Consider the following 27,010-nt stretch of genomic DNA (forward strand, 5'->3'; position numbering starts at 1 on the left):
TAATTCATTTTCCATATCTGCAAAACACTTTTATTTCTCTACCAAATGCTCTTATATATTCTGAACAATTACACACCAATCTGTGCACATAAATCTTTTACACTCTAAGATTTTCTACAGTTATCCTATATTAATTATATAATCACGATTATTTGTTTCATAATTGAACCATAATCCACATCCAGAAACTTTCATTCACCCACTGCCATATTTTGAACTAGTATTCAAGTCAATAACTGAGCTGTCAATTTCCAATCTAACACTAGTTCACAATTCCACCATTTGTCAATTTCTTCTTCTGTGTATCTAATGGAGTACATCCAAAGCGAATGGTGTTATTGTAGACAATCTTTTCCACATAACCAAACAGTTCTTGACTCTATATCTTTCTCGACTTGCTTTCTCGAAAAATGGTTTAATTAATGGTCTTGAAATGAGGTATTCTACGTATGAGGAACTCTATAGAATTCTTTTTCATTTACCTATTAGATTAATTTAATCCGAAAGCATTTTTAATAGATGAAAGCATATATGCTTAAACCATAAAACTTAGTGTTGAATTTAAAAGACACCATAAATATTCCAAAAGGGGAAACAATATTATACGAGAGTGCTTGAGTATAGTGTAAAAATCGATTGACGAATAATCTTCGCTGTGATCGTTAATGTGGTTCGAATCACGGTCCATGGCTGAAAAATAAATCGAAATTGTTTGGTTACTATTGCAGACGATAGATGATACTGCGATTGAAATAAAGTTAATTTTCTTTTTACAAGCAATAGTTACATTGTAAAATAACTAAATATCATCCGTATTAAACAGTCACATGCTATTCTCGAAAAATAACGATGTTATTAATCTTACACTCGATCTCTTCAAGGAATTCCTATAAGATGTTGCCTTAATATTCATCACCTATAGAGCAAGCTGATTTCAAGGTCTTCGGGTCGTAAAAAAACAGCCATAAAATAGATATAACTAATTGATAAAAAGAGGTATTAACATAACGATGATTATTTGAAATTCGCTGGTTCCTTGTTATAGATATCCGATATTATTCAAATATTATTTTCCCTAATTGTTAAGTTGGTTGTTTGAACAAGTTATGTGATGCTCTTTGTTTTTAAGGGAATTAGAAATGTTTATCTGAGAATCAAAGGATGCTAAATATGGCGAATAAGCTAGATGTTAAAATAAATCCTATATTCATTCAGTTATTTGACTTTAAATGCATTATCTTGAATATTTGTGATTGTTTCTTATGTAGATTAAATATTTGTTGTTTTTTGTCGTGTTGTATTGGTAAAGAATTTTTTATCTAGCCTACGATATATTAAATAATATTTCAATTATATTGGTAAAATTACATTTCGAACAGATAGTTGTTCAATGGGCAATATTATGTAAACTTAAATGAGTTCTTTCTAGGTTCTAACAGCTAGCATACTCTGCTTATACACTAACACAATATAACTGAAAATGTTTGCTCTTCTTGCGTCGTCTTATCAATCTCGATTGTCTAGACATTGATCCGGTGAAGTTTCTGTCCTTTTCAATATTAGTTACTTGAAAAGGGCACATCTTTTTTCTCGTTAAAATTTATTGAGAAAAACTGGTATAATATTTAATCAGTATCTGCAATTTTTCCGCGTCTTTCTGTAAAGATTCACCCATTTATTTTTGAACTGCTTGAACATTTCGAAAGTGTCTGATCATCTGTATCATCATCCAGTTAAACTAGTGGTAATCAGAAGCCGCTATGTCTGCTGAGTACGTTGAGTGCAACAGAACTTCCCAAGAAGATAAATTTGCTGCTTTGCTTTTCTGTTTCTTTGTGGATGTAGCTAGGTCTCCTGCACAAACGCATAATTTTTTGTATTTTGGAATCGACGTAGTAAATGAACTTTTCATGGCCAGTTAAAATACGTCACAGAAAACTCTTCTTTTTGCCTAATACGCAGTGGAGCATTGAAACTGTTGCAAAAGACATTTTCAGTCAGTTCGTATGGTTGTCATTTTGCCTGCTTTTGGATCTTTCCCCATCCCCATATAAACGTTTGGAAACAATTGATTTATCAAGTGCTAACCACCGACAACAGAACTTTGTTTTAAGCTGACCAGATATAATTTATTTGAAGTAACCAACACATTATTATAAAATGAAACATTAAAACAAGAATAATTTCAGTTACAACAACATTGTAATCGTGGAAAAACATTTTCATTTTTTAATTCAAAAAAAAAATTAAGACAACGATAAGATCAAATCAGTTTTGTTGGATGTGAGAACGAAAAAAACACTCGATACTATACGACAATCCACCCGAAACAATGAAATTCTCAAAGAGATTTGATCAAAATCTGACGTCCACATAAATGTAAATGTGGGTAACGCGGGGTCCGACTTCTGAAACAATGCTCGTAGACTAAGGAACGTGATACCAATGAGAATCGGACCTAAATACCCTTGGAAACAGAAACAATTAACATTTATCTGGCCGGAACTTGACGAGATATGGCTCCGAAGGTATAATTGTTGGCTAATAGGCGTTGAATTTTGAGTCGAATTCGTTGTCTTTCATCTCCTAACTTTAGGAGAATTAAAGAGTCACTCTTTTCGCGCTTCGTTTAATATCGACAGTGTTATTTGTAAATGGTAATCTTGTCCATCTATAAGATAAAAAGAGTTTTTCAGTTTTCCTGTAACAATAGTCAATATATTTTATCCAAAATGGTTTCTTTCATCAGCTATGACCTTTCACCATCTTTAAGGTGACATCCACACTGAAAAGATTATCATTTTTTCCATCGATCGATGGATCCAAAAATGGAAAATTCTTTTTACGTGAAAAGTTTCCGTCATTCTTATTTCCTTGTTTCACTTTGTCGTGCCTTTTCGCACATTGAAGGCATTCGAGCTTTAATGTTTGGTTTGAGATGATTTCAGTCATTCATCAGATTTCAGCTCTTGGAGTTTGTCATGCATCTTGGTCCAAATGCGACTCCATCTCACGTCTTTACTGGTCTCTCTTTGCATTATTTGTCAAATTTAAAATATTGCATCCAGCTTTCATAGATTTTTTTTGGTGGAGCATGTTCCCCACATACTTTTTGTTGTTAAATGCTTTTTTGTTCATGTGAATGGCTTTCCTGGTTAATCTATGACTTTTTATATTGTAGCAGATCAACTTTTCATCACCTGTCAGATTAATGTTTTCCATCGCATGTAAACGTTTGGAAACAATTCATTCATCAACTACTAAGCTGTCTGAAAGTCCTTTAATGGTTTAAGCTGGATTTTCGTTTTGCAATTCATTGTCTTCGAGCTGTTTTAGTCTTCCAGATCGTTCTTTATAATTAACATCAAAATCATCAGTTTTAAATCGTTGATAGCAAAACCGTCAATTGTTCGCCATAAGTTTTCAATCAACAAAAGTCGAAAAAATATTGAAAATACAATTTTACTGAATTATTTGATATTACTGAATGTAAAACAGTAATTTTATATAAAAAATGTAAAAATTATCCATTTTAACAGTTGTTTGTGTTAATACTTCACATTTTCATCAATATATATCATAATATCATTTTAATGTTAGTTCTGTTTAAACAAATGTTTATTTTATTTAAAAAGTAACATTTACATTATTTTATATAGCATATTTAAATACATCTAACCAGCCAGTAAAAGTGATCAAAAGCAAATTGTTACCAAAAAAAAGCATAGATTTTGTAAAGAGTGCTGTTGAATCACTCAAATTTATAAAAAGTGTTTCTTTATTGCACTAGAGATGTCCAATTGTGCGACAATGAAACTTCTTATAATTTTCTGCTTTTAAATCGATAAAGTTTATTAAAAACATGTTACTTTGTGTAAGATGTAAAACTTGGTTACTTTACGGTTCTACTGCCATCTAGCCTAAAGTAATTGGACATTTACAAAGCCTGATATAATTTATTATTAGCCCTAAAGAGAATTATTTTTACAAAACCTAACACGTTGTAAATCCATTAAATTTAAATCACTTTTCTGGTGAACTGGAATTTCAAAAAAAAATTCTTTATTAGACCAGAGATATCTTAGACCTTTTTGTATTTAAACTTATTAGTTTATAAAGAACTTGAAAAATCATTGGTAAACCAGATAAAGAGGTGCTACTTTATGATATGCTGCTCTTTGAACAGTTGGAGGTCCTTCCTAAAACTTCCCCAGTCAGTGATTTTATTAGTAACGGTGGTACTTGTTATTCTTCTTATTACGTTTTGGCGTAGGATTAATCCATTGGCTGAATGATCAGAGTTGAGGTCAAAGTTCTTTTCTATTTGTGTAAAATTGAGAAGCATTTTTGTTGTTATGAAAAGATCTGGCAAATCAGGAATTCTATCTATGTCATTAGGCCAAAGGGTAGGCTTATCTGTTGGGTGATATACATAGCTCCTTTCTTGAATTGCTTGTCTTAGCTCATGTTAGCTTATGTTTAGAATTAAGATCTCTTCCATCAATAAATCTTTCTCCTAGATTCTTGAATATTGTTCTTTTGTGATGTTATATTTGGGTAGACAGTACGACTACTCCAACTACTCTTAACTGTATATACTATTCCTGAAGCCTTATTATCAGGATGCCTATTGTAATATATTATGTAGACTGTTTTTTAAGATAACATGGATTTCTTTACAACATACCTAATATATTCTTAGAAGAAATACCATCAGGGACTGTCACGTAAAACAACCAGGTATATTGACCCGAGTATTTGTAACTCTTTTTTGAGAAAAAATTCCTCGACTATTTGTCGAATTTTCTTCTCTTCCTCTTTTTTGTGCGCCGCATCTGTCTCGACGTCTGCCGTTAACTGATTGTTTTTGGGCCCTGTATGAGGGTCGCTGGGGACGACACGTCATAGAGTACAGGTAGAGAAGTTCGGAGCAGTTTTCGGTCCTGTGGGGATGGCTTAATAGTGTCGGAGCGTCGGGAAGGCAAGCGAGAAGGGCGAAGAAGTTTTCGAAAGAAATGGAAATACTTTGTAGCGGATGAAAGGTTGTTATTATGATTTAAACGAAGAATTTTCAAGAGGATTCTCATCGCTATTTTATATTTATAGGTTTTGTTCTAACTGTATACGGGTTAAAAAATCCTTGCCACTGTTGTCCTTTTAAATTAAATAAAAAATGTTTGTTTATTATTCAATGAATTTAAAGTTTTTGATATGAAGCTGTTTTACGTACCATTGTTTAACAACAGAATGTTCCATTTGCTATTCGATGAATTCCATGGTATTCCCATAATATTAGAATACGCTACCAGTTGCTTGTCCTTTGAAAATTATGGGACATCAGTCAATACTGTATAGCAAAGTAGCCCAGCAAATCTTTTAGATTGGTTGGTATTGGTTTTGAGACAAAATATTACAAACCGCACAGAACACCAAATCCCAATGTCCAGGTGAGCCAAATTCAAATGAAAATGTGTTTTTTATTTCATTATTCGTAAATATATGGGAACCAAAGAACAATTAAAAACAAACAAATCGTTTATGAATCATGTCATGCCGTTAATGAAGACGAAAAAGGAAAACGGTCAAATATCTCAGTGTGGCACGCTTTCGAGCCGTCTCGTCATGTCCCACAAGACAACTTCCGTTCGGTTTACCTTTCTGGGCAAACATCACCAATAAAGAATTCGTGGGTGAAAACGTTCATTCATAAAACAATACCAACGCAGTGGTCGACTGTTCGTGCCGTGTCGTAAATTAAATAATGTAAATCGAACTTTTGCGGATATAATTGTACACGAATCGAGATCTATTTTTGCATATCGGTGAACTGGACAATTATCACCATCATCATCCGGGCGGCCTTGGTAACAAATTGACACGGTTTGTTCGCGTATGAGACAGACGTTTACATTTATTGGTCATTATAATTAGTGTAATAGTGGAAAATTAAAGAATAACAAAAAAGTAAAAATATAGATATGGTGTGATAGTATAATGAGGTGGAGAAAAAGAAACTTATAATATAATATTATATTATAAGCTCACGGCAACTTTCACGCGACGTTGCTAGTTCTTGTAATTTATACCTATATTTGAAGAATGTAATATATTTTATTTTATGTAAAGAAATAGCGGCTGTTGAATAACCAGCACAAAAATGATACTGATGGTTTAAATCTATTCTAATATATACCAAAACCCTATACCTAGACCAGACTCACCGCACCATTCAATTCTAACGTAAAAAGAACACCTCTTCTTTCCTTCGAATACACAATTTCATTGTCAAGGAATACTTGATCGAATAAAAGAAGACATTTTTGTTTTAATATCGTTTCCAGGAACCTATGACTACTTTGTCGAAAACTTGTATTATTTACAATAAATTAACATTATTTTAACATAAATATAAATATCTAAAATTACCCATAGACACTCAATTAAACTTACCTTTTCAAGGCGTGTTTACTCAAATATTTCGTTATTAGCAAAATTAATTCTCCACTTCGAATGGGAATAAATTAACAATGGAATAGATACAATATTTTTTTAAATAATTTTTTGGTCAGTATGTCAAGTAGGCCCGGTGATCGAAACATCTGCCACCGTTATATGTCGACAGGTGTTAATATTAAATCAAACAAACCTGGGGAATTTCGTATCGAGTGGTAATACATACTAATATTGAAAATTGATTCTTAGGAATTTTGTTGTAATAACAGAACAATACCAATAGCATTCAAGAAATTTAGAAGTTCTTGGTCGCAATCGTTTTTTTTCTTTGTCTGTTAAAAATAGATCGGTCCCAAAATTGAAAATTTATTCTTCTAGGATTGTATTAAAGGATAACCTTCGAGAAATTTAGACGTCCTTCACAATATTATTTTTCTTTATCTGCTAAAAATAGATGGATCCCAAATATGTTATTTTATGAGAATATATGATATTTGTCTTATATTATTTATGATATTTACCTGAAAAAAACTAAATGGAATATCCAAAAATATATTTTTGTATCATATAACGTAGCAACTTTATTAAATTATTTGGGCTTGTCTGTAATGTAATATTATAACGTAGCTTTTTTGGAGTGAAATTTAACCAAATATTATGAGTCTTAATATACCTGTATAGGTATAGGCACGGCAATGTATCTCCCAAATTGTTCTAGGAGATATGATTCTATAAATGACACTTTTTTTAAACTAACGCATTTTTCCAAACGACATTTTTATAGAAGGTTAACATGATATCTTCACTTCTACTAAACCGATTTACTTAAAATTTAGTGTGAGTCTTGTCTATACAAACGTTTATCCTATCAAAGTAACTCTAATAACATGCTTATCACCGAGCCACCTTTTAGACGTAACTTGTGTGACAGAATTCTAGCAATTCTATATTAAATTGTAACCAAATTCTACTCGACTGAATTACTAGAGGACGCTCCAACGGGATATTTAAAAATATTTAAAAAGCAAATCTAATAAGTTGCTCGGCACCGACTGACCAGTTGGTAATAGTTAATATAATATTGTAAATAGATAAATAGGTTTAGGTAAATATTAAGCTAAATAGAGTGTATATCAATACACAGTATAAAACAAAGACGCCTTTTCTGTCCCTATATCCCTATGTGCGCTTAAATCTTTAAAACTACGCAACGGATTTTGATGCGGTTTTTTTCAATAGATAGAGTGATTCAAGAGGAAAGCTTATATGTATAATACATGCATAATATACTAAGGCAACATTGCTAATTTTAGAGGTTTCTAACGTGATGTCGTAAATTAACCTATTTTTTTAGGCTTATTTAGCAATTAGCAAAAACGCTGCCTAACCCTACGAGTTAGATCAAATTAATGTACTACAGTATTGTACACCATAAAAAGGTCTACAAAAAAGTCCGCGATGGTATATGTTTATCTTTTAGGGATAACCCACATTAACCATTTTTATTGTTTACTTTTTACGTGAGAAAATGGCTTATTTACGAAGCTATTTTAAGCAATACGGCATTAATCCTTATCGAATTAAGTACCTTAAATACAGTGTGCAATTAATATAGATCAATATGGTTCCTTACAGCATGTAAATTAAACAAATATTTTCGGAGATATTACAAATTTAAAATTTGCGTTTAAAAATGTGCAATGTAATAAAAATTGTATGAATTTAGATATTCCAAAGATAGCAGGAAATCTTCATAGTAAGTATAGGGGAAAAGGAATTGTTTTACTCCAAATTTAATGCGTGCAGGCCAAGGGCAGTAATGAATGAACCAAAAATACTGGATCGATTTTAATCATGTTTTCATTGAGTGACATCGGAGCGGGCCGCTATGTTTTTATATACAACGTTCATATTTTTTCTGTAGTGTATTTAATTTAGTATCAGCATTGCACCCGTGCGAAGCCGGGGCGGGTCGCTAGTAGTAGAATATAAAATACTTAGAGTAGATGGGTTAAATAAGGTTTTTATTTATTTTTATTCAGTTATTGCTAAGATTATCGTGTACATATTTAATTTAAAATTTTTTTCTTTAGGGTTAAAAATCTGTTTATTTTTTTTTCCTTTTTAGTGAGTTCCTTATCAATTTTTTGAAGTCGGTACAAGTTTTTTTGTTAAAAATATGTTCAAGCTTATTCTTTCATGCAAACCTTATCTTGTCATTTACAAACACAATAAAAAAAGAAATATTCAAGGACGGTGAGTTAATTTTGAAGGATTTTTTAACTACATTTTTAAATTTATTTTACAAAACCATTAACCAATACCCTCTGATGGTATTGAATTCTGTGTTCGAAAAACGGTATTATTCTATTTTATAAGTTCCCGGTTTATTGTGTTTCAAATAAATATTACGCCCACCGTTCATCAACACTCGAAATTAAAATCGAATGCTATTCGATTTTTTCCCCGATTCTTTGTTGATATTGGCGACGGTTCAACTTTTTTTTCTATCAGCGCCGTTTACCATTCATTATCCGTCGGTCATGTTTTACGATTAAACAGCCAACAGAACAAACACATGCGGATAAATTGATTCGAAACATTAGTGTCAAAGGAGAATTTCATTGTAATTGATGGCGATCACTATAATTCGGTTTCGATCATCGGCGGTTGGGTCTCTAAGTGTGTATACGTAGCTGTTATATGTATGGTTTTATCTCAACACTTAGATTGTTTTAAATTTAGAGTCTTAAATGCCTTATGCAGAGTCACAATTTGTGATTTATTTAGTGGGTTATTTATACAGCTTCATAAATATTTTTCAGTTATGTTATTCTAATATTAATGAATGAAATAATACAGAAACGTCGGTAAACTACTGTTAGATCACTAAAAGACACTAAGGTAGTGCGGAATGATAATTTACAAAAACAAACCGAATGTTATGGCGATGAGAGAACTTGAACTAACAAATATCCAAATTGAGACTGTAAAACCATGAGTGTGTACAAAGCAATTTACAAAACCTATGGGTATTACCTATGAGAAATAATAAAATAAGAAAAGACCTCAATATTAAAGCTTTTAATGATTTTGAATGACCGTAGATTGAAATTGAATGAAATAGCAAACACTTTAAAGATATCAACTGAACGTGTACATCATATCATTCACTAATATTTGGGTATGAGAAAGCTCTGTGCAAAGTGGGTGCCGCGCGAGCTCACTTTTGACCAAAAACAACGACGAGTTAATGATTCGGAGCAGTGTCTGAAGATGATAAAGCGCAATAAACCCGAGTTTTTTGCGTCGATATGTGACAATGGATGAAACATGGCTCCATAATTTCACTCCGAAGTCCAATCGATAGTCATCCGAGTGGACTGCACACGACGAACCCGTCCCAAAGCGTTGGAAAACGCCAACAGTCAGCTGGCAAGTTTATGGCGTCTGTATAATGGGATGCACATGGAATAATTTTTACTGACTACCTTAAAAAAGGAAAGACCATCAACAGCGGCTATTTACATAAATAACGTTATTGGACCGTTTGAACGACGAAATCGCCGAAAAAGGGCCGCATTTGAAGAAAAATAAAGTGCTGCTTCACCAAGACGATTTATGTTGAATAAAAAAACCACTTTTGCCAAAAAAATGTGTTACCTGTTATACAGACAATAGTTCGTTAGATTATATGGTAGCTAAAGTGAAGTAAATGCAATTACAGCAGAAATACATCAAGATCCTATACCAATGAAGGAATATTTTAACAATAGACGTACCAAAGATCCGAACACCGCCAACATATATCACCGTCCCGTTCGAATCAAACGAGAAAACGAGAAATGCTGTCTATAATTTCCCGATTTTTCAACGCCTATTAGGTTTGGCAGCGCTTCAAAGATGTATATCCCGAGAATTTCGACAAATTTTCCGCCGCAAAACAAAGAAAGGGGAGTCGCTCGAGTCAGACGCTGCGGAGGAGAGATATAATCGATAACGGCCATTTAACGACCGGTTCGAACTGTTATGATATCGCAACACAAAGTGTAATTTGTGGATAATTTTATAGTTTCAGGTCGTTTAAAATTAGATCTGCCACCGTTCGGACGGTGGGTGTATTGAGAATTGGTCATAAAAGTTATCGTAATGAGAGTTTCGTTTGTTTTTGTGCGGTAAACAAAGATGTTCGGTCGTTTTATTGGCTAGGTATATTACTGATGGAGTAATATATTTACGACGCTTTTATCAACTTTATTTTTCAATGAAATATCCTTTAATATACATTTCGCGACAAAACCTTAGCACACCACAGATTTTTCATTTCAACTCTTATTCTATTCGAACAAAAATATATATTTAGCTTTCGTATTCTATGATTCATGTAAACATTACAGAGGACAGGTTATTTGTAGGTTCCGCTTAAAGGACATCTTTTTTTTTTGGATAACGTCTTTATTAGATATGCTTAGTACAATCTTAATTATAAATTAATTTATTACTACATTTCATTTGTACTTGGATTAATTCACAAGCAAGACGAGTGCAAGATAAATACATCAATATGTATTCCCCAATTTTAAAATTATAATAACTTAAGCTATAGTTTATACTAAAAGTATACACATTATATAAGTTCGTATGGTTTGGTTCGCTTCAATTTTCTGATATCCTGCGCATTGTCCAGTAGTTGTATTGCTTCCACGTTAGTATGATTTAATAATATTCTTTGGTGTTTTAAGGCGAAATCTTAGATAACTTCTCAAATCCATTTGATTTCCAGGCCATCGTGCAGTTCTTCGTTGGTTACGTAGCGATAGGCATTGGTAATTAATCGAAGAATTTTGTTTTGACAGCGTTGGATGACTAGTTGATTAGAATTTTTAGTGCAGCCGCATATTTGCCACCCATATGTCCAAATTGGCTTTATGATTGACTGATAAATCAATCTCTTTGATCTTGGATCAAGTTGAGAGTATCTTCCGACTAACCAGTATAGTGGTTTTGTTTTGGTTCTAATGTATTTTGCTTTTTGTCTAACATGATGTTTCCAATTTCATCTACCATCAAGATGGACGCCGAGGTATTTAACTGATTCTGCTTGAGGAATCGGGCATCCATTGAGTAATATAATTAAGTTTTTATTATTTCGCCGCAATGCAAAATTAACATGAACAGATTTGGAGCTGTTAAGTTAAATTTTCCAATCTTTCGTCCATTTGCAGATTTTGTTGACTACCACTGTACCTTTTCTACTGCTCTAGGCATAGATATGTCGTTTGCCATAATATCCACAAATAACCAGACAGATTGTTAAATAGACACTAACAATGCGACAAAACTATAGCACACTTAGGTAAATAAATTAATCAATATTTTTAGTTTTATTTTAATAGTGGGTACATCCACCTCTATTTTTCACAGTTTTTGGCAGTGTTTCGTATATATTTCGTATACAATATATACATATTCTGAAAAACAGTCTTTAAAAACTTTTGGCAGTATGAACAGCAACATTATCTTTGTATTCCATATTTGACTAACTATTCTTGGATCGATTTATTTTGGAATAATAATTGGAAGAAGGTTAAGCTAAATTTTAATATTTAGATATAAATCATAGAAATGTTATTACTATTATATTTAGTAATAATGTATATAGAATATGTGTAACAATATTATAAGATAATTATGTGAATTATATATAGTTATCTATTTATTACAAGGTGTTCAACCTCAGTATATTATTTAATTAGTGCCTTGCGTTTAGGTCTAATAATTATCGATGTTTACAACATATAGTTTTTGAGAAAGGACATTTTTTAATTTAAAGTTCAGTTTAATTAACTCATTGGCTATTTACTAGTGCTATCATATATTATGTACTTTTATAAGTATTATTTCATTAGTAGCCTTATATCAATGGTGGTGTTAACTTCAGTAAACAAACATGTTTAAAACTCACAAAAACACAACACACAAAAAGATTTTTTTCTAATTGACAAATATAATGTCGTTCGATATCGAAAAGTGAAACTAAAGCGGAGAATTTGCGACAAAATCTTGTACAAAATATATTCACGCCAGTGTTTTTCTATTCTACGAAAAAGCTATTTCTTTAAATCTATTTCGATTCTTGAATCGGCTCAAAACGATTTCATCCGGACGCTTCTTTGAGCTCATAGAATATCTACTAATTCCACGGAACTAAATCAAGGTAATCGAAACGGTTGAGGAACGATATCAGTTGATTTTTTACGAAAATGCAGTCTGGGGTACCATTCAGTGCTATGATACATAATATTAGACAAACAACAGATTATACATTACTAGCGACCCGCCCCGGCTTCGCACGGGTGCAATGCTGATACTGAATTAAATACACTACAGAAAAAATATGAACGTTGTATATAAAAACATAGTGGCCCGCTCCGACTTTGCACGGGCATAAAATATATATGCCTATGTCACTCAATGAAAACATGATTAAAATCGATTCAGTATTTTTGGTTCATTCATTACTGCCCTTGGCCTGCACGCATTAAATTTGGAGTAAAACAATTCCTCTTCCCCTATACTTACTATGAAGAATTCCTGCTATCTTTGGAATCTCTAAATTCATACAATTTTTATTACACATTTTTAAACGCAAATTTTAAATTTGTAATATCTCCGAAAATATTTGTTTAATTTACATGCTGTAAGGAACCATATTGATCTATATTAATTGCACACTGTATTTAAGGTACTTAATTCGATAAGGATTAATGCCGTATTGCTTAAAATAGCTTCGTAAATAAGCCATTTTCTCACGTAAAAAGTAAACAATAAAAATGGTTAATGTGGGTTATCCCTAAAAGATAAACATATACCATCGCGGACTTTTTTGTAGACCTTTTTATGGTGTACAATACTGTAGTACATTAATTTGATCTAACTCGTAGGGTTAGGCAGCGTTTTTGCTAATTGCTAAATAAGCCTAAAAAAATAGGTTAATTTACGACATCACGTTAGAAACCTCTAAAATTAGCAATGTTGCCTTAGTATATTATGCATGTATTATACATATAAACCTTCCTCTTGAATCACTCTATCTATTGAAAAAAACCGCATCAAAATCCGTTGCGTAGTTTTAAAGGTTTAAGCGCACATAGGGATATAGGGACAGAAAAGGCGACTTTATTTTATACTATGTAGTGATACATTACTTAAAATAATATAAAACATATCTAATGTAAGATGTAATATAAAAAATATATCAGGGTGAAAAAACATTATGAAAAAATTTGGCAGGGATTATTTTTTAAACTAAGAAATACACAGAAATAGATTCACGTTTTATATAACCGGCATTAAATATTTTATGACCGATTCATTTCGATTTCCTGTACACTTAAGAATGTTCTATATAAATCGGATTATTTAAAACCGTGTTAATAAATGCAGTTTAGCAAAATGTGCAAGTACAATTTCAAGGTTGTTGATTTAACATGCATTATTCCATTAGCCCGTGAACAGATAAGGATTTCTTACATAATGAATAAAATTAAAACGGTCTTTCTTTGTGTATTATCGCTTAAGTTTCCATTTGTTTAAAAATGTTAGTAAGCTAATTAGTAATTTGTTAATAAACGTTAGTAGTACTTTTGTGGTAAAAAAAGTTTTATCGTACCAAACACCGTCAAAAAAAACTCCTTATCTTTTCCAGGAAAGTTTCAAATATTCATTGTGGAGTAGATGGAAACTCTCAATATTATTTCGTAAGGAATCTAATTTTTTTCTTTGTTTATTGTCTTCAAGACTCTAACTCTTACCTATAGTTGGTAAGTCAACTTCTAATAATTTGAAGAAGTCTTGAATATATCACATATTATATTTATTAGTTAAATTGATATTTAATTAAAGTTTTATTTATTTTTGTTACAGATACACCATTTAATCATGAAGCGTCAAGCTGACGGTGATATGGGATCTCCATTTAAACGGTCCAGGCGAGCTGGTGACGAGGAAGTACGGTTACTCATTCCAAGCAAAGTAAGTTTTGATATTCCTTCATTATTCTTGACATGTTTCAATATAATACTATTGAGATATATTGAACATTATTAAGTAATATTATTTTGAAAATATTTGTTACTTTATGTGCATTTTAACTAGTATAAATATCAATCCATTTTCTAAAAATAAAAGATCATTATTGTCAAGTTTCTTACTTACTAATTATTACATGAGCACATTTTTTAAACATTTTAAAGTAATTTAACCAGGACAAGAATTAGAAGAACAAGGGACAGAAAATTGGATAAGCAATAAAATAAAGCAATATATGCAATAATAGAAAGGATGATGACAAACTTAAGTATATTAAAAGGGATTAAAAACTATGGATTAAAAATGGGAATAAATATATACACTATTAAAATAATAACTAGTACAAGTAAATTAAAAGAATTGAATATAAAAGGAAAGGAAATAATTCAAAGCCATCTGGGTAAATAAACTAATGCAATTAACCGATTACTAAGTCGAATCAAGTAGTATAAGGGAAAATAAGAACCCATAAAGGCCGAAAGAGTATAAAAGAAGGTCCGTAGAAATAGAGAAACCGAAAGAAGGAAAAAAACAAATCTATCGTAAAGAAATGAAACAAACAAGAGAATATATTAGAAGCAAAAAGAGAGAATGGTAATAACAGTCATTTTAACAGAAAATAACAGGAGCTAGTACAATAACATACTAAAAGACAAATAAGCCAAAAGAGCAGGGAATAACAAGTTTCAACAAGAAAACAAGAAGTTAATACGGAAATAGATAAGAGTAAAGATGATCAAAGCAAAAACAGACCGGCGTATAGGAGATTGTATCAACAAATAACATAAAGAACAGATTCACTTCGAAGGATCTAGAACGATGCTTAAGAATTTTTAAATTTCTCGTATAATTTCCGTAGGTTTTTCAACAAGCCCCGAAAATAAAAATAGTATCACGTTATAATGGAGTGACAAAAATCTCTTTTTAGCTGTTATTTCGATATGTTTTTATAGAAATTTACTACACAGCAATGAATATACAATTTAAGACACATGGATAACTTTTTCATGATTTAAGCGGTATTATCGTGGTATTCACCTGGTCCTATCATACATGTTACTGGTTGACATTATCAATGATGAAGTCCTTACTATGGCCAGCATATTGCTGCCAAATAATGCTGTACTCCAAGATGATTCCTGTATGCCTATACACATGGTTAAAAGAGCAATCAGCAAGACCATTAGAAGAGTGAAGAGAAGAGAGAACCATTATGAGGATTTGTAGAGCAGAGACTAAGGAATTAGGTTTCCATCTCCAACATCTTTGAAGCAATTGGCGGCAAAAGTGTTGGTACAAGAAGGGGGCAACATTTGGTTGGATACTAACTATATGAACCCTTTATGAATGTTTTCCGCGAATAACTGCAACTGTTTTAAAACGAAATGGTGTTCATATTATTTTGCCCACCCCCTGTATGTATTAAGATGAAAGGGGCTTCGAAAACCCAACTTTGTTCGCTGGCTCCTTTATGAGTATCGTCACTAGATGAAGTTACATTATTAAAATATACACAAAGAATATTAAATAGTCTTTTTACTTGTTGAGCGAGCAAGAAGGGTTTATATTAAATTTCTTCGTCGAACTTGAGATTTCGGTTGAAAAGTCAAAGTGGATTTTCTTCGTGTAGGGTAATTTGGAAATTCCGAGGAAAAACCCATGGAACGGACTCGGATCCCCGACTTTCATAACTTTCTCGAATTCGCTGTCGAAACGTGAATGAACGTTGATATTTTGGGAAAAGTTTGTGTCGGGTGGTACTCGGAATAACAAGACAGTGAGGGAGATTTATAAATTAAATTCGGTATAGATCTTTCTCGAGATGTTTGTAACAAATATGCTTTGATTTTACTTCAATTTTATCATTTTGTTAATTATTTACACTTGCTTAAAATTCTATTATTCATATACGTTAAAATTTTAAGTGAAATTTTAATAAATTACTATTACCAAACAATGTTTTAATTTTATATATTTTAAAATCTCCTCGGCATTAAGCGTACCGACTGGTGAATGACCAAGTTAGCAATCCTCCCAGAAGACATCAGGTCTTACCCAGCTTGGTTACTGGTATGACTGGGATCATTTTCTTTGTCCGATTTTACAATCACAAACATAAATTTACGACCATGCCCCAGCAGGACCTGTCGCCTTTACTACTACGCCAACCAAGCCGAATATTTATAATATCTAAAAAATTACCGTTTTTCTTTTAAACAACTATAATTTGCATTTCTTTGAAGAATTTGGTCTTGTTTTTACTTACGCGTTTCAAATAGTTACTAATTCTTAGTCATTTATTCCTTCTTGCGTAGACTAAAACGTTTAACACCACCTGATCTGATTACAGGACATATGTAGACTTTAGAATAAGACTAATTGATTAGGATAATATTTTATACAGAAGGTCGCTTAATGAAGTGATTTACGTATTGCCTATAGGGCAGATTGTGGAATCACAAAGAGTAAAAAAAAATCCTTATTCGTATACTTTTAATCTTATAGTCTTCATATTGTTCGCTATTATCTTAATATATATGTTTTTTACAGATTTTAGTTTTTTCTTGCTATCTAGAAAATGACCACAACTTGAGTCAAAATAATTGATATAATTAGCATCTGAAAGAGTCTAATTTTAGTCTTGATTGTAATATTTCCATTCTTCCACACGTATTGCCTCAGTTACTACAACAAAAGCTCTTGAAACCTTGACAAGTTGTCTATCATTAAATGGAACAAGCGAGAATCTATATCAAAACGTTTAACTGAGAAATTCTCTCCAACAGTTCGTAAATTCGTAAATTTATTTTAACTGTGGTAGAAAAGTAAAACCTCGCTAAAACTTTTATATGAGCTCGTATTGGACAGATTTATAATTATAATATGCAACATGTTACTTTGCCAGAACCGCTGAGGAATTTACAGGACTATATAGTCAAAACAAGACATATAAAGATGGAAGAAAATTCATAGGTTTGGAATAAATATTTGACAATGTGAGAAGAAAAATGTAATAAATTATATTGACACGAACAACTAAGAATAGGTATTAAAATGATAATAGTAGTCCAAGAGATATACAGGACCAATATAAATGATGTAATTACAGACGGTAACAAAAACATCTTCCCAACTCAAAAGCAGTACCAAGACATGGAAGAAGCCTAAGTCCAACATTGTTCCGAGAAAACAGGATTGCACATAGAGTATAAAATATGAAAAAATTGAAAGAGTTCGGAAAGAGCTTTTGCAGAAAACTAAATAAATGGGGTAACACATATTATGACAATCTGGAACGATTGTAAATAAAACAAAATGAAAACTATTGTGATGAGTGAACCAGAAGAATTAAATATACAACTTGAAAAAGGTAGGATAGAACAAGTAAATTTATTCAAATATCTGGAACTACAAACTGGAAATAATTGAAATTGATTTTAGAAGAGAATAGAATGAAGAAGAGAATTGGAAAGGCTATGATTTCAACTTTACAATGAGTAGCAAATTCGTTCATAAAAAATAAGATATCAAACAATATATAGTGATATAAAAAAGAGAAAAACAAAACTCGAACAGTGGAAACAAATATTTTTGAAGGACAGGTAATGTGGACAGAATGGGAAACCCTAAAATAACTAAAGGTCTCAACGTAGAAGCTTTCGAAGAATATATAGAAACAAGAAAGGTCAGTTTGTGAGCCCACTTCCAGTACATGCTACAAAAAGAACATAACAGAAAGAGAATGAATGACAAAGTTATATGTTGAATCCTCGGATACCAGAGCATCAAACATGAAATAACAGCCATCAAATAGATTATACCTACACGTCTTCCTGTTACAGGATCTGTTATAGCAATCTTTACTAACCCTGTCGTTAAGTGCGATAAGCACCAGATACATTTTTTATTTGGTTTCATATTACATGAAAATGGGACATTAATGTCCTTGCGGTCGTGTATATAACACCTGCCAGAAACCTCTAATTATTTTTTTTTGTCACTAAAACCATTTAAATCGAGTGTTTCGCATTAACTTCCAAAGCCCCCCCCCCTCCTCCTCGTAGCCACGATATACAGCCGAAAGACGCACGCAATTTTGATATACGCATCTGGGACGCACCGACAATGGCGTGCTTAATTAACATGCGCGCCCTCTCCCCGCCACCCCTTCTACTATCGCGTGGCACTGTCTAATTGAGTGGAGGACAGCGCCGCCACTGAATGACTTACGTAAGCTCGGTTACGGGCCTATTGTGATGCGGTCGCTGATTCGCCAGGTCTGGAAAACAAAAGGCCAACATCAATCAGCGTTCTGTCATAATTCCGGTCAGCCGAGAACGTACCTAAATGGAAAATTAGCCTGCTAATGGATTCGAAATGGAAAAACAGAGTCCTCTGTTAACTACATGACTTATTATGAATTGAGAAAAGGCAAAATCCGTCTGCAATATCCTAATGTATTTCTCATTAGTCCCATTTAATTGTTTTTATTTTTTGTCGTTTTTCAAACTGTAGTTCAAAATGGCGTAAAATTATTCTATCAGAGAGATGGAAACTATTTTGATCCTTAAATATTATACCAATTTTTCTCAAAATATGCAATTTAGAGTGAAAAAATTAAATATTTTTACAAGAAAAAGTTGAACTGACTTCATAAAATAAATGAGGAACTCACTAAAATATAAAAAATAATCAAACTTAGATATTTAACACTAAAAATAAAACGTTTTAAAATAAAATATTTACGTAATAATCGTTGTAATAACTAAATAGAAATCAGTTTGAAGTCTGTACCGTGCCCAAACAGTTATATTAAATTAGATTTGTTTTGTTCCTTCTTAATTTTATGTGTAAGTTTGATTATTTTTTACATTTTAGCGTGTCCCTTATTTATGTTTTGAAGTAGGTTCAATTTTTTTTGTAAAAATATTTTATTTTTCTCTTTTTAGTGTTTGATAGTTACTCAATAAATTAAATAAAATTATTATTAATTATAAACCAAACTAGAAAGAAGGAAGTTCTGTTCTGCTATGTTGGGAATCGAACCCGCGACCTACGCGTATGAGCTTAACGTTCAAACTATTACATCAAACAAACAAACAAGTTGCCCAACATGTTTCTACGACCTCTTATATGACATGGTTAGTGCTTAAAAAGCATACTGAATGGCTTTTACACTGAACTATTTTCGATTTTTCATCATATCAGTTCAGCAATGACATTATGCATAAATATCTGATTATTTTAGATAGAAAGATATTTGAAAACAATGTACGTGTCTTTGAAATTTGAGGTTATCCTTGACATTCACATTGACATTTTCATGACATTTACGCGCCTTCTATAACCTCATTAACTATATTTATGTAATTATATCAAACGCATTATAGTATGGATTCATTGAATAAGAATTACTAGATCTGAAAATCATCTACAAGGAAGAAACAAAATTATCTCCAAGTGCTTTCAACTTTTCGTTTTCCATTCTGGACGTTTTTCGATCAAAACATGGTTTAAGTTAAACATTTGTTGTCGAAAGCGATCACTATTAACTGTTTCACCAGGTTTCAACTGTTGGTAATGCACCACGTCACTCTGTTTCCATGAAACAGAGCATTGCCATGCGACCAAAACGATTTGGCCTTGGAGTCGATCGACCGGCTTTGCCAGGTGATTACCATGATTTTTTGCCCTTAAAGTATACAAAAAAAATCCACCTTTCATCACCCGTCACTATTCGTTACAGAAATGAGTTTCGATTATATCTTTGAAGCAATCTTCCCTTCTTTTGGATTTTCCTCATTCCTCGTAATCGGTCGCTAATCATTTCTTGGGCCAAATTTAACGCATCTTCGTATCTTCAAAGTTTTTCTACCAGCACCGTCCAGTTTGGTCTACCAGCACGTTCTTTGTCTTGCATACCACAATCACCACATTTGAATTTTCCAAAATCACGCCTCACATGTTTTTAAGGCTGTAGTATACTCTCCGTAAGTTTCAGCCAGCATGCGATGACTTTCAGCGGTTTTTTATAAATCTATGCTGGTGCTACTTTCGCAAAATATAACATGTATAGCTCTGAAGCTTGATATCAATAGATTAAAAGGACATATGTGTCAAATCATAACATTGCATCTGTAGCGACCACTAGAACTCTTGGTGGCTTGGATTCATGCGGTTCCCGGCTATAAAAGACCACCACGACGATATCTCGCTCTCTTTTCTTTTCTTTACCACCTTCACAAAAGTACCACTTCCACAGCGCTACCGTACTTCCTCTACCTAACCTAATATCCTGTCCATTTTCCGTCGACCATATGTATCAATTTAAATCGAAATAAACAAGTCTTTAGTCAACCAGTGTTTTTAGTTCTCGGGCAAATTCCTTCCACAAAATAGTAGTTAGTGTTCGGACAAGCAATTCGAAACTGACGAACATTCTTACACATACTTAAACCTAGCGACATCTGTTTAAAAAACCGGTAATTATTTTCCGTACACCTAGCAGATCCTAATGTTTGCAGAAAATTCAACGAGTTTGCGACATCATTTTTTAACCAAAATTGTTATGGTGGTAAATATAATCATTGTAATTTTTTCTTATTCATTCAGTTTTATCATTATCTCATGGACAAATCAAAATACACAATGTGGTTCCACTAAACTGACTATTCTTACGCAATTCGATGGTTTCATGGTTTTTCGATTATTTTAAACAACTCATTCTTATTCATCAGTAATCTGGTTACCATTACCATCAAGGTTATTTTAAAAAATTGGTTGATACCAAACCGAAATTCCTTTAAACCTGAACCTATTTTATACGTACGTCAATAGTTTTTCAGATAGTGCTGTCGTTAAACTTTAATAAAGGTTTTTTTCATCAGACCTTCGACAAGCTTTCAGTGATCTCTTAACGTTAACCAATGAGTTTTCTACATTTCAATCTCCCTGTTAGTTCTTGTCTGCTTAAGTATTTAACTAGATCGAATTATTAAATAGAGTTGACCGCAATAAAGTTGAAATACAAACGAACATTTATTATTCGTTTTTTGAATTTATTTGTTGACCTTTCTACAAACCTAAAAAATATATCATCAATAGTTCTTGATGAATGCTTAGTTCTAATTCTAGTTTTCGAATACTGTTGAATACTCTACTTTTGAGATATTCCCATATATATAAATCAAGAAGGGAAAGATCCGGGGTCCGTCGTGGACAGTCTATATCTCCCCTGTCGGAATTATTTTTTTAATGAAATATATAACCCACCTTTCGGTAGCCATGCTGTTATGACATGACCATTAAGCTCTTTCAGCTTTAGAACTACAAACTTTCTTAGTATTCGATATTAATTGTTAGTATTGTTTAATGTTTCATGTACTTTGCTGCGAATCACACTGTATTAAATTGTCAATTTTAAAGTTAATAATATTAACTGAAGTTGATTGTGCTATTTAACTGATTAAATTCGATCTAAAACCAAAAATATTCCATAATTCTTCTTGGATTTGATTTATTTTACTGTTACAAGAATTCAGTTCATTTTTTGCGACAACTCTCTGTTCTTATTTTATCCAATTATGAAAAATAAGTGAAATTTTATACGATTTGGGTCCTTTTTATACAATCTAATTTCATTTTTGATATAACTGTTTCATGGAGATTGAATAAAAATGTAAAAATACTGAGAAATCAAGCAAATGACTGGAATAAATAATCTCGTTTTTTCCTGATTTCTATTCGTAGACAGTCACAAAATAGCAAACATAGAATTTGAACTTTTTGCTCTCACTCAATACACTCCTTTTTATTCTCTTTGTGGTTGAATCGTGTTTGTCGTTTTATATTCTCCACGGTAGACCTGGTGAAATTGTTTTTTTTTTTTTTGATACGTATCACTTCTTTGGGTCATTGTACTGTATAATATAATTTATTGTAAAACGATTATAGTTAATATCAATAATTATATTTCATTTTAATTCTATTATTAATAAAAACAGTTTTACTTGATATCACACATCACATACTTTGAACTTTTTTTTCATACCGTTTGTATGTTTGCATTTCCAGGATTTTTACTTAACAATAATCTTTTTTCCCAACTAAGATGACGATCGTTTTGGTTTCAGAGTGAAGTGATGGATCCATGTTTCATCCATTGTCACATATGGGCGCAAATTTCCGGTTTGTTACGTTTAAACGTTTTCAGTGTTGGTTCTTGTTCTTGGTCAACGGTGAACAAACGCGGCACCCACTTTGAACAGACCTTTGTCGTAGTCAAATGTTTTTGCAATATAAAACGTTAAAAAAACACGTTCTTCTGATATTTTTACAATGTTAGCTAACTTCACTTTTGGTGTTACCACCTCATTCACGTCCAGACAGTCAACAGCGTTTTGCCTCTACGATTACGTTTGAAGTCAGCAAACCAACATGTTTTTGTTGTTTCTTTTCTCGCTTAAACGGTATTTTTGGTCTTCAAGAAGCAGTGTAAAATTAAAACGGTATCACTCCTAGCACAATAACTCACCAACTTATGAGTAGAATATCATGAAATTTTAACATCTTTCTTTTGAAGGTTAGTACTGACTAAAAAAGTGGTGAATGTGTAGGAATGTTCGTCTGGTCGATGGGTCGGAATGTTTGGCTGTCGATGCGATTGTTTATCCGAACACTCACTACTATTTTGTGGAAGGAATTCGTACGAGAACTGAAAACACTAGTTGAAGAAATACTTGTTTATTTCAATTTAAATTGATACATGTGGTCGACGGGAGAATGGACAGGATATTAAGTTAAGGTAAAGGAAGTACGGTAGCGCTGTGGACGTGGTACTGTTACAAGGGTGTAGAGAAAAGAGAGAGCGAGACATCGTCGTGGTGGATAATTGTGATTTTCTTCCAGTTAGCCAGTACATTTTCCTATATTTCAATTCCAGTTGTTTTCTTTTCTTCTTTATATTTTCCTTCCAGCGAAGTTTTGCATCGAGATTCATTCCAAGATATTTAGCGTTGTTGCTATATGGAATGATAGTATTATTTAACGTTATGGGTGCTGGTACGGTCTGTTTATAGGTGAATTGCAAATGTAGAGATTTATTTTCATTAATTCTTATTTTCCAATCTTGTGTCCAATTATTTATATTGTCACTTGCCTGTTGTAATTTTCGTGAGGCTTCTTCACTATTGTCTCCGACAGTTACAATCGCAGTATCATCAGCAAATGTAGCCATCGTAATATTTTCCGTTTGTGGTATATCACAAGTGTAGAGTAGATAAAGCATTGGTCCCTGTACACTTCCTTGTGGTACACCTGCTTTAGCTTCTTTTAGTAGAGTAAGCTTCTTCTTGTTTGACTCTAAACATTTTGGTTGTAATGTATGATTTTAATAGTTCGGTGTGTTGTTTTGGTAGCATTTTTTGTAGTTTATGAATAAGGCCTTCATGCCAAACCTTATCGAAAGCTTGTGCTACATCTAAAAATATAGCTGAGCATCCTTTTTTACTTTCGTAAGCTTTTTCAATAACATCTGTTATTCTGTGGACCTGGTCACTTGTTGAGTGCTTGTTAATAAACCCAAACTGTTGTTTTGTTATTAGGTTTGTTCTCTCTATGATCGGTTTTATTCTCTCACTAAATGAATTATAAAGTGAAAGAATATCTCATGTACATTAAATGTGTAACCTCTTAAATATCTGTTAAGTTGTAATGAGCAATGTGATTTTTTGCTAAACAGACAGAATGTTTGTTGACTAGTAGTTACCACTAGAGTCGTCTATAGGAATACCGTGAAGACAAACCTGTACATATGTTAAATAACATTATAAAAACAATCTAGACAAGTATCCTGCGTTCATTTAATAAGCAAAACGTAATCTAACCAATAGGAACTTAATCAGGTATATAAACAGGTGGAAGGGTCATACATGTTTCGAATTCTTCGCCTCGGCCAAACCGCACCTTATTTCTAAGACGTAATCACCTTGGCGAAAAGAAAACGATTAATATTAAGTTTCAAGGCCGGTACGAAAAGCGCCGCGTAAAAGAACACAATTTCTGTGGCGGACGAGACTCCATTTCGATTCCGTAACTTGAAGAAAGGTGAACCCCAGCCGCCGAAGCCTATTCAGCCGAACCTCCTCCTGTTATCAAAGGCAACACGACTCAACTTCTAATTAAATGTAAATATTAATTTTCCCTCTCTCTCTCTCTCTTTACCGCCGCTCTGAAGCCCAAGAAGAAAATCCCGACTCAAATCTGAACCACACCTGTTCGTGACGTTTAATTGGGAAACTGAACGCGATTCGGCCCGGTGAGGAGAGGGTGTTTCGGGATAGGGGTGCTTAATTTTCATTGGCACCCTTTGCCCGGCGTATATCTTAGAATTACGGCCTCCCACAGGGGTAACGAATAGTTCGGTGCTCACGGGGAATGTATTAGTATCTGATTTCGAACTACCACGTTCTGTAACTATCGTTAACGTGTTTGTATTGATCTCGATCAAAACAGTCGCCGTAAACGACCTTAACATTTCCAACGATTGATGAAATCGAGATTCCCAATACTAAGAATCTGTAAAATATGTGAAAAACTTGATTTATGCTGATTGGTCAAAACAAGTTTCTCAATTTTATAATTGATATTTCGTAAAATTACTTTTTTCTCGAATACTAAGAATTAATTTGAAGAAATAGATTGTTTTCTCCAATAGTAAACACTTATAATAATACTGCTTCTTTATCTATAAGCCTCATATACCCAATCCGTCCGACAGAATCAGTATAAATACCTCTACATCCATCTCTATGGTAGATTAAAATGGAAACATTAACACTTTAATGGAGATCATTTTGATGTTAATAACAGAGAACGTCATAGATAGCTAACTATATCGAAGTTAAGAAACAATTATAGGGAAGCATTTACTTGGCAGATATAAAGAAGAAAAATGTATTGTATCGGCTTGGTTGCGCAGTACTAAAGGCGGCGATAGTCGCGGGTTCGAATCCTACTGGGGCATGGTTGTAAATTTATATTTGTGATTGTCCTAGGCAAAAGTTTAAAATCCGACAAACAGAATGATCCCAGTCACGCCAGTAACCAGGCAGTAAGACCGGATATCTTCTGGGATGATTTCGAAAGTTGTTCACTCGCCAGTCGTTGGTCGCTTAATGCTGAGGATCGTGGTTCGAAAACCACGTTAAGTTGTACGTCCAGTCACTATAAAATCCAAGAGGTTGACGTGACTAAAGACTAACTTTACAATATTGTGCTTTAATTTTCATTATCTTTGGAATTGTCAAATATATGAAAGTTGTAGAAAGTAAAGGGTAATTATTTAATAGAATCTAAGTTATTCCAGTTTATCGCAATACATAATTATTCTAATACAATATCTATATTTAATAAACATATAATAATTCGTTTCTTATCAATTCTTAATATATCTCCATTAAAACATCAATTTCTCTCATCAGTTCGAAGTAATTAGTTGTCTCTCATAGTATTATCATTTATCTATAATCATTTATATTATTTTCCATTGGTAATATGTTTCTATTCCAATTAATTAATGAATCATAACTTATTAAGTGTGATATCAGAATATTTGGCGTATAATTACCTAGAAGATGCGGGGAATACATAGAAGCACTGAAGTAGCATCTCTATAAAACAACCGTGGGATTATTCAACTACTTTGTAGATTTGACTTGTATAATAATAAAGAAAAGTCTCAGTTATTTTAAAAAAGAACCTGAACTGTTCTGCATTCATCTAGGTCTTCAATTTAATCTAATCTCCATAATGTTTCCAAACTTCTTATAATTTTTCCCTCTACAGGTTTTTAATTGAAAGACGATTCTGTTTCTGTCCAAAAACTCTAGTTTTTTCGTATCCTACCATTTATTAGCATTATTCCATTCATGTTTCTGTACTACTAATTCGAAGTACTCTTTATTCCTTCATTCTCTTCGCATAAAAATATTTTCTCACAATTATCTCTGCGATGACGTGTTTTACTTTAAGTGTCCTTAGAAAAATGCTATCATATAATCATGTAAACAGGCTTAATTTGCAATGATACATTTTTTAGTTAATTTTTTGAAAAGAAAGAAGACCAAAAAGAAATTATAACCTAGAAATATATACTGTACCTCGATATATTAACTCTGAACAATATATTTATCGCCATTGTTAATTCTTCATAACAAGGTAAAACATATTATTTTGTACATTCAACTACACAACATTTCTTCGATTAAGAATGTATTATAACGAATTATGTTTAGCTAATAAATTGAAATTATATTATCAGGTAAGAAGGCTTCATTTGCATTATTAAATTTAATATAAAAATTATCAAACAGTAAATGTATATGTCTCCGATAAGAAAACAAATAACGAGTTCAATAGTTTGTACTACTAAAGAAAGAGGACGTTAAGAATCCATAAACCTTTTTAT

The 27,010-nt window shown here is 32.4% G+C and overlaps 1 protein-coding gene across 11 annotated transcripts in view; it reads left to right on the top strand.

Annotated features, from left to right (window-relative positions):
* The window catches only part of HnRNP-K (Heterogeneous nuclear ribonucleoprotein K), a 287,517-nt gene that overhangs the window by 178,005 nt on the left and 82,502 nt on the right, over positions 1–27,010 (top strand). For all 11 annotated transcript variants that reach the window (XM_076401602.1, XM_076401605.1, XM_076401607.1 and 8 more), the window contains one exon: positions 14,380–14,487. In XM_076401602.1, the coding sequence (XP_076257717.1) occupies positions 14,395–14,487 (93 nt within the window). In that variant the 5' untranslated portion in view covers positions 14,380–14,394. The remainder of the gene's footprint in view (positions 1–14,379; positions 14,488–27,010) is intronic.

This window comes from Rhynchophorus ferrugineus, unplaced genomic scaffold (assembly GCF_030347505.1).
Source record: "Rhynchophorus ferrugineus isolate W39M unplaced genomic scaffold, kcgeb_rfMv2 rfM4, whole genome shotgun sequence".
NCBI classification, from domain to species: Eukaryota; Metazoa; Arthropoda; class Insecta; order Coleoptera; family Curculionidae; genus Rhynchophorus; species Rhynchophorus ferrugineus.